At 43.5% G+C, this 9,737-nt stretch overlaps 1 protein-coding gene across 1 annotated transcript in view; it reads left to right on the plus strand.

Annotated features, from left to right (window-relative positions):
- Window positions 1–1,124: 1,124 nt before the first annotated feature.
- Window positions 1,125–9,737, plus strand: part of ANTXR2 (anthrax toxin receptor 2) — a 133,356-nt gene continuing 124,743 nt past the window's right edge. Inside the window, exons 1-3 of the mRNA XM_012805364.2 lie at window positions 1,125–1,764; window positions 2,440–2,511; window positions 4,540–4,611. Coding sequence (XP_012660818.1) covers window positions 1,613–1,764; window positions 2,440–2,511; window positions 4,540–4,611 — 296 coding nt within the window. The 5' untranslated portion in view covers window positions 1,125–1,612. The remainder of the gene's footprint in view (window positions 1,765–2,439; window positions 2,512–4,539; window positions 4,612–9,737) is intronic.

Raw genomic sequence — 9,737 nt, forward strand, 5'->3', positions numbered from 1 at the left:
TGCAAACCACCTTTCCAATATGGACATTTTTCTTGTTGATGTGCTTTATTTCTTACTGTCTGTTTTCACTCCTTAACCAGATTGTAAGCTTCGTCAAAGGAGGAGCCTGTCATCTTGTTCTGTGGGTTAACCACACAACTCATGGAACAGGGCCTAGCTCAGTAGGCAATCAAAAAAAAAAAATCTTTGGTAAAATAACTGGTTTCTATCGTCAAAGAACTGACAGATCTGGCCGTGTATCAAAGATGTAAACAAAAAGTTAAATCCACGTGGCAGTGAATGGAAAAGCAGCTGTAAGTACTATATGAACTTTTTATCAGAAAGCATTGATTTTTGTTAAATGCAAAGGAGGAAATGGCCCCCATATGACCGTCAATGTTGGTCGCCAGTGAGACTGTAAGTTCTAAAAGCCAGTTTTGACAAAAGGAGGGGAAAAGTCACAGGTGGAGCTGGTGGGGAGGAGGGAGGAGGGGGTGCGTGCAGGGCGAACAAGTGGGAATTTTATGCAACTCCAGCTTCTGCCCAGGTGTGACGAGGCCAGCCTCGCTGCCTCAAGATGAAATTCACTGGCGCTTGAACTGAATGAAAGTGGGATGAAAGATTTTGAGGTACACCTTTCCACTTCTGAAGGGGCGCACGTCTGCCCTCCCCGCCCCACCCCTCCACTAGCCTTCCCCTTCTTGGTCTGATGAAGCTGCGTAGGTAGCTTTTTTATTTTTAAAGGAGGAAGTTTCTAAAACGTGAGCGCTTGTTTGTGGTGGGGGGGGTGGGGCCTCCCACGGGGTCGCTGGTCTCGGCCTCCGAACCTCGCAGAGGGCTGTTCCCGCACAGCGTCCCCTGAAGCAGGCCGGGCCGCAGGAGCGTGGGGACGTGTAGTTCCTGGAGGACATTTGTTTTTCTGAACTCTTCTCCCCTCTGCAGGATCTGGGCAGCGTTAGTCATCTCCACCTCGGTGGGAACCCACCCGCGCGCGGCCCCGCCCGGCCCTGGGTCGCACACTGACACACTTAGCCGGACCTGGCCCGGCTCCCCGGAGCCGCTAGCCCGGGGCCCGCGCCTCCTCCCCCAAAGGGGCGGCCCGGCGGCGCGCTGCCAGAGGCCGGCACAGGAAGAAAGTTTCGGAGCGGCGCGGGGCGCTGGGCCGCGGGGGACGGAGCGGACGCGCAGGGTCCCCGCTCCAGCCGCTGCGGCCGCCGCGTCCCGAGGCCGCCCGGGTCGCAAGGCGCTGCAGCCGCGGGACCTCGGCCCTCCCGGCGGAGCGCGACTCTGAGTCCGGGTCCGAGACTCGCGCAGGAGCCTGGTCCCGCGAGGAGGAGAGAGGAACTTGTCCCGCGAGCTGTCGCCTGGGCCTTCATTGTCTCTGAACTCTCCGGATCCGGAGGGAGGACTGCTCGCGCTTCCACTGGGCTCCGTCCCGAGTTCCGGCGGCGGCTGCGGCGGCGACGGCGGAGACTCCCTTTGTCCTCCCAGGACCTCCCTCTCTCCCTCCTCCCTCCCCTGCCAGTTGGTGGCTCCCGCTGCCCCAGCTGGGCGCCCCAGCCCCTGGGCGCGTGCCCCGCGAGCCGAGCCCAGGGGCCGCGAGCGGAGGGAGTGGCAGGCCCTCGGCCGCACGATGGTGGCGGGGCGGGCCCGGGCCCGCAGCCCCCGGAGCTGGCTGTTCCCTGCGCTGTGGCTCCTGCTGCTCGGCGGTCCCGGGGGGCTGCTGCGCGCCCAGGAGCAGCCCTCCTGCAGAAGAGCCTTCGACCTCTACTTCGTCTTGGACAAGTGAGTGCGGAGGGAGGTCCGGGGTCTCCCTCGGGGGTCGGGAGGCTGCGACTGGGCGCGCGCCGGGGGAGCCGCGCTGCAGCCCCCCGAGGGGTGCCCGGTTGCTCTCTGCTTCCCAAGGGCCAGCGCTTTCGGATCTGTGTGGGCTGGAGACGGGATTTGGGGGTGGGGGCGCTGAAAATCACCCGGGCTCCGTGGCTCTCTGGGAAGGTGGGGTCTTCTCTGCTGGTCAGTCCTGAGGCCTCTTGGCAAGTGTGAATGCGGCCTCCTGGGGTCTCATGGGTCCTCCCCGAACCCGAGAGGCGACTCTTTCTCGGCCCCTTCCCGCTCTTAACCCTCCCACTCTCTGGCTAAAGTTTGCCTGGCTTTATTCTGATCACAGTGATTTCATGGGAGCCAGGAAAAACCTAGGGCGAAGGACACCCGATGTGGTTTGCATTCCCAGCGAAGGGCTTTTGTGTTTGTTCTGGAGAGCCGGTCATACTCTAAACTAGGAGGGCAGGTCGTCCGAAGATGCGCTGACTGTGTGGACTCGGGGTAGCACAGAGTTTCAGCTGCAGATACAGTTACTTTGCTTTCCTCCATCCTCCTAGTATTGGAAAAGGAATTGGTTTAAAATGTTTACATTTCAGTGCCATATTTTCTATCTATGATCAGTTCAATTTCATTTTTCAGGTCTGGGAGTGTGGCAAATAACTGGATTGAAATTTACGATTTTGTCCAGCAACTTGCAGAGAGATTTGTGAGGTATTTTTTCTACTTTACTTTTCTAGGCAGTGGAAAAGAAGGAAACTAAAGTGTATGTTTTCCCTTTGCTGAAAACCTTTTGCAGGAAAAAGCGTTTTTGAACTGCTGATTTTTAAGTACTTCAAGGTCCCCTGCTGTTATTAGCACAGCCCTCCAGCTGTGGAGGGCTCATTTCATCTGGACCCCAGAAACTTGGCTCAGACTCTGGGGAAGCATCTTCAAACACTATTCCAAATGTCTTTTCCTTTCTGGATTTTCAGCTGTTTTTAGTTATGCTTTCTCATTCAGTTATGCTTTCTCATAATTTATCACATAAAAAAATAAATTTTATGCTAATAGTATCCATAATAATATTTTTCTTTCCACATAGTTCTTAGCGTTGTAGAAGTCTTCATTTAAAAAAAAAAGTGTTGGAAAACCACAAATGAACATGTGTTAATAACCCACTACCCAGAAAAGGCACTTGTGTGTGTGTTTAAAGAGATGACTTGTGTTTACACAATGTGTGGGTGTGTGACTGGTTTAAAATTTAACCGTTCTATATATGCAATAAGCCTCTCTAGGAGAGACTGGTTTCCTCTCCTATAAAAAGCATTACTGCTATGAAACCCAACTTACTCTCTTATTTAGGGGTACCTAGGAATTAGTGGTATCTCCTATTTAAAAATAACCTCGGGATGCCAGGCTTTTGAAGCTTTTTTTTTCTTTTCTTCTTCTTCTTCTTCTTTTTTTTTTTTTAAGGAAAAAAATGCAACAAGCAAACCCAAGTTTATCAAGATAATGGAAGGGACATGAATGGGAACTGTATCATTAAATATTGCTTCTTTCAGTCTTGTTAGCCCAAATGTTTTCTGTAAAACAGGCTTGGATGATCAAAACATTTTGAAAGTCATGTTACAAGTAACTTCAAACAATCTGTAGAGGCCTAGGCAATCCTTCCCTTCAGTTATTGGCAGCAGTAAAGTTATCCCTATAAAAATGTATGCCTGTCCGTGTTCAATCATCAGCCCCCTGCTTAAGAAGCCAAGTATGACATTCATTTCTGGACAGGGTCTGAGGTAAAACTGTCTAGGAAAGAAAAACAAACAAGACCCTATATCTTGAATGTCAAAGGCAGAACAGACAGTTGTTTATGAATTTCCTGATTGAATCTTAACAGTTTTCAGAGGGTGTCAGGAAGATTTTGATAAAAGCAATGGGTCAATTCATTACAGCCTTTTAAAGAAGCAGGCTCTTAGTTGGTCTGGTTTTACAGTTGGAATTCTACAACATACAGTTTTCTATGTGGAGTTTAGTTGCTTAGTTACACACAAACACATCATTTCAAAATATGAGATAATTCTCATCACCAGTTTTACATATTATAGTTTCATATCTCCAGGTTTGGATCTTAGTGTCCCAGAAACAAGAACCATTTTGGGAGATAAATGCCCAAAGCTTAAAAGATGCAACTGACTGGGGCAATTGTTGCTGGTTGGAAATAAGATGTTTGGGACATAGAAAATTAAAAATATCTAATCGTTGAAGTGAGTTGCTAGTTTCTTTCACATTTCTCCCGGCAGTCTTTAAGGATTCTTCCTCGGGGATGAGTTTTGTATGGACTCAGTAAATAGTTGTGGTCATTAAGTCAAACTGGCTACTCTCCAGCCCTAAGTATTAGAAAGCTTAATCGCCCCCAAATGGTCTGACCTCTTTCAAAAAGATAAGGTAGAACACCAAAGGAAGAAGCTTTTTCTATGAAAGAATCTTCTATCAGTCCAGAGTTTATTGTTCCAGTGAGTCTTTTCTAAATGCAAGTCCTCATGGGTCATGGAGCAGTATCTGAGTGCTGAGAAGCATTGATGGGACCCAGGATGGCGTGCGGGGTAACGTTAGGCAGACTTAGTCTATCTGCTTAGGGCATTCCATTTCCGAGAAGCCTGGACCATTCAGCGAGACCAATTTTAAGTGCCACTCCCTAGTTAGACATCTGTATTGTATCACTGTTTCTTTAAAAATGATTTAACTGCCTCTTTTCTTATCTTGCAGCCCTGAAATGAGATTATCCTTCATTGTGTTTTCTTCTCAAGCAAGCATTATTTTGCCATTAACTGGAGACAGGTTAGTGCACTATGGTTTCACTAGAGGCTTTTAGTAGAGATGCGTCTCAAAGACATGATGGATATGCCGAAGCAGTGATTCAAGCCTCCCACTGGAGTCAAGCAGATACACAGACTATTCGGTTCCCTACACTAATAGAGGAAAAAGGAGGCCCCAGTGGTATAAAAGAGCAGATGCAAATCTCTATCGTTTATATCGCCAGTGGCAAGTACAGCGCCATGTGGATCCCTGCCTTGGTTGTATGTTCAGTACTGCCTATCTTTTCCTCCTCTCTGTTACTATAAGTCGTTCTATAGTTTTCTTGTTTAGATGTAACATATTAATCAAGCAGGAATTTGAAGAACTTTGAGGAAGAGAAAAAAATGGGTCTCTTTGAATAATATACTAGATTCTGCAGATATCCTGAGTTTCCGGTTTTTTCCCCTGAGTTCCACTGATGCTGAATATATTCACTTTATAAAGGAACTTGAGAGATAAACACATGTATGTGTATATATATGTACACACACACACAGGGGGCTAAAAAGTGTATCCGCCTTTTAAGGAAGGAAAAAAGTGTATTAAATCTGCCATACTCAAGTCACATTTGGATTTTGAAGTCATAAGAGGTGTTCAAACATGACTTGTATTTATCTTTTGTTATCAGTATATACATACATATTGAGTATTGAAATTTTAGTAGTTTTTTCTTGAAATGTGTGTACATTTTTTTGTACCCCCTGTATTTCTACCTTCCTGTCCACCTCCGTATCTGTAGCTCTTTAGTGCTTTTAAAAGGGGTGGCTCTTCTCAAGCCAATATCACAGCCGTTCATACGACCCTTTTTTTGCCATTTGAACCCATTATCACGAGATAGAAGTTGTCACTAACATATTTTAAAGGATGGGCTCCATAGTGAGAAGGGAGCTTTTCCTTTGTATATCTACTTCATCTAAAACAAAGTTCACAGGACAGTTCTTGCTTAATAAATTCTTGTTGAATAAATGATTAAAGGAATGAAAGAATGCATAAAGGGGTTAGAGTTATTTTGCAATCAAATTTCTCCAAACTGTGTTGGGTGCAAGGGAGGTGCATGAACTTCTTTTGCAGGATACATGGGTTTCTGAGGAGTTCACTGTGAATGTAGTTTCTTTTATAAATTAATCTTTCTTTTGAAAAGGTCAAGAAAGTACAATATTTAAAAGAACTCGGGAGAAAACTTGTTTATAATTCACTGAATTGAATTGGAAAATTGTATATATATAAGTTTCCAATTTCTCTGTGCTTTATGTTTTCCTTTCCCTGGAGAGGAAATATCTCTGTAGACAGCAAGTCTGGCATAGGAGCAGTCGTCCCACTGATACCTCCTGGTCACTTGCCCGTGTGCAGGGGCCAGAACTGTGGTGGTCCACAATCCACCTACAGCCGCTTTCTGTGCCTAGGGATATAATAGTTTTTATTTTTATGAAAGTAAATTTTCTCCATTGCCCAGCTTAATTTCCAAAGAAACAGCTTTGGATCCAGCCTGTCCAACAACAACAAAAAAAGAACAATTTTAACATTTATAGAAAAGCACTTAGCATAATGCCAGGCACATAGAAACTCGACAGAAACTGACAGCTGCAAACTTTGTGCCAGGTTCTTGGCGAGGCACTTTGCATATGGGTCCTGCAGCACTTTGAGATGAAATGTAGGCATTGGCCAGATTGGTGTTGCTTAGACATGCATGGAAGGGATTGAACTTTTAATCTAAGTTAGAGAATTTTTCTTTATCACTGGTTGCCTCTACTAGGGGAGGGACTGAAATAGGTTAGAAAAGATTTTTTTTTTTTTTCAAGAGGCAGTGTAATGTTGCAGTTAAGAGTCAGTGGACCAAGTCTACTTGAGTTTAAATTCTGACTCTCCAATTTACTAGCCAAATGGTCAAGGACAAGCTGCTTAACCTCTTTATGCCTCAATATTTCCAATCTGTGTAATAATGATAATGATGATGGCAGTGATATCAACTTCATAAAATTGTTGCAAGAATTGAAGTTGATGAATGTGGAATGTGGGGCATAGTATCTGGTACATAAGTATTAAAGAGATAAAACTCTTATTAGCATTATTATCTTGGAGCTAGGGAATATGCAGCATTTTAATGATCAGAGAAGATTTGAACTTATATAAATGGCGTATTTTCCTGGTTAAAAGGCTTTATAATATTCCAAGAAGAATTTTTAATATTACTACCTGCAAATCATTTTGTACATAGCCGGGTCCTGTATCTCTTTCTAAATAGAAATACACTGAGTTTTAATGAATTTCACTACTTGTGGCCTGCTGAGTTAGTGTGGTATGGCAGAAAATACGCTGATTTAGAGTGAGGGTTAGAGTTCTAATTCTGCCACTTACTGATTTGGAAACTTAAGGCAAATCATTTAATTAGTGTATCAGTTTCTATGTCTATGAAGCTGAGACATAAAATCCACCATGTTGGGCAGTGCCTGTGGTTCAGTGAGTAGGGCGCTGGCCCTGTATACTGAGGGTGGCAGGTTTGAACCCGGCTCCAGCCAAACTGCAACAAAAAATAGCTGGGCGTTGTGGTGGGCGCCTGTCGTCCCAGCTGCTTGGGAGGCTGAGGCAAGAGAATCACCTAAGCCCAAGAGCTGGAGGTTGCTGTGAGCTGTGACCACACAGCCACCCTATGGTGACAAAGTGAGATTCTGTCTCTAAAAAACAAAACAAAACAAAACAAAAAACCTCCATGCTTTCTCAGGGACTTGTGAAGATCAAAATAAGATAATACATCAAAAGGTACTTTGGATATCACAGAACAATCTCCAATAAAGGGTATTATTTTCATACATTGCTCTTTTACTCATTTCATTAATAAAGCAGTAACTTCTTAAGTTTCCAAGGTTAAGTACAACAAGTTTCACAATTGTGGTGCTACACGTATTGCTCATAATTCTTCAGAACCTTGGTAAATATGAGAAGTAGCTTTCCTGTTTCTCAGAGTGTTGCTCAAGATTTTGGGTAAAGATGAGGCAATGCTGGAAGGCAGTAGGTACTCACTGTGGGGCTGCGTCTTCTGTTACCGTTTCAGCATGGGCTTTAGTGGTATGTAAATGCATGGATAAAACAATTCATAAAATAATATCAAGATGTTATCAGTTATACATTTTATATACTCATCATTTAAAACTTTATTCTTCTAAATACTTCCATTTGAAGAAAAGAAGCACCCCCTTCTTTTCTTTTACTATTATAATTTTTATCCTCGAATTCTCTTAGTCCGTCTATTCACCTACCCACCCACCTACCTACTGACCTGCCTACCTTATATACAGTGTATTGAGCACTGGGAGCCTGGGGGTGATGCAAAGATAAGTCATCTAGCATGCGTGTGTGGTTAGGGGACATTCAGATATACATAAATAGTCCAGGGAAGTATCATAGGGCAAGGTAAGAAGAACGTACAAAGTGTTAATTTGTTATGGAAATACCAAGCCATTCACCCTCAGAGAATTTGGATTCAGGACTAATTTTAAAGGATATTTTTAGTTACTATTTTACATAATTGGGAATAGTGAATTATGCTCTGTTCTGTTTATTATCTCACTGCTGTAATCGTGATTTACTTGAAATATACTGAGCAGTTATTATGTGCCAGGCAGTGTACACAGGGCACTTGCATTGCCTCCTCCCATTTAATCCTCCCATCAACTGCATGTAGTAAATTCCATACTTATCTCAACTTTTGCAAATGAGGAAACTGAAACTAGGAGAGGCAACGTAGCTTATCTAAGGACACAGTTTACTAGTGGCAAGTGGTATATTAACCAGAATGATCTTTAAAGTTGAAAGCAATCATGCCATTCTCTTGCTTAAAATCATCTAATGGCTTAGAAGGGAAAACCCATACCTCCCAAAGGCCTGAAAGCCCCACCTGATTCCCCCCACCCAGTTGTCTCCTGCAGCAGTGTAAGCTGCGGTCCAGCCCAGGACAGACCAAGCCGGGTTTGACGTTAGGACCTTTGTTCTTTCTCTGTCCTCCATTTTCCCCTGGCTAGCTTGTTCTCTGACCAGACTGATCACTGCTTCTGAGAAGCCGCGCCTGGCTACCAGATCTAAAGGAACCCCAGCCCCCTTCCCAGCAATCTCCTTTGCTACTGTATTTGGTCACTACCTTTTGAAATTGCTCTGTAACTAATCAATTTTTTAAATCTCCACAACTCTTAGATAAACATGCAAGCAGGGGGACCTCATTTGTCTTGTTTGCCCATATATCCCAACACCTAGGACAGAGCCTGGCTCCAAGTAGATCACCAGTAAATTCTTGTTGGATGAACGACGGAGCTGGCCTGACTCCACAGCCTGAGTGGTAGCTGCTGCCACAGATTGTCTTCATTTGTAATTACACCCCACGATGACTGATGGCTGGTATTTACTGCTCTTATTTTTACCCTTATAGATTATAAGTACTATTTACAACTCCCTTTTCAATATATTTGCCCCCAAATTAAGAAGTTACATAACTGACCTTAGCACCATAATCAATTGCTTAGGAAAAAAAACTTTCATAGGCAAACTTGTAGGAAATTATAAAAGAGTCATTTAAATTTAGATCAGCGGATCTCAACCTGTGGGTGGTAACCCACAGGAACTGTATTAGAGGGCTGCGGCATTAGGAAGGTTGAGAACCACTGATTTCGATAGCCTATACATATCTATTGTTTGAAAGTTTTTTCTAATTCCTTTAAAACTGAATTAAAAATTTACTTGGGCGAAAAGAGGCCTTTATAAATAGTTGGTAACATAAATTGTTACCATCTAGAAAGTTCCTATCAACAATGCTACATTTAGGACTAAGTCTTTGTGAAATTCTAGTGCTAGTATGCAGAGATAGGTATTGTGCAGAATTAGATACAGTAGTATTGTTCACATAGTGAAAAGCTATTCAATCTAAATGGTTATCAGTTGATGATACCATAATTAAATTATAGTATGGGATGCAGCCATTAAAAATTTGAAATTCTATGTGTATTTATATAAAAATATATGCAAGATATATTAAGTTAAAAAGTCAAGTTATAGAACATGTAAGATTTTATTTTTATAAGATAAAAAGAAAATAAAGTTCTTAACTGTTTCTATGGGGGGGG

Source organism: Otolemur garnettii, unplaced genomic scaffold, assembly GCF_000181295.1.
Source record: "Otolemur garnettii isolate 467f Iridium unplaced genomic scaffold, OtoGar3 scaffold00039, whole genome shotgun sequence".
NCBI classification, from domain to species: domain Eukaryota; kingdom Metazoa; phylum Chordata; class Mammalia; order Primates; family Galagidae; genus Otolemur; species Otolemur garnettii.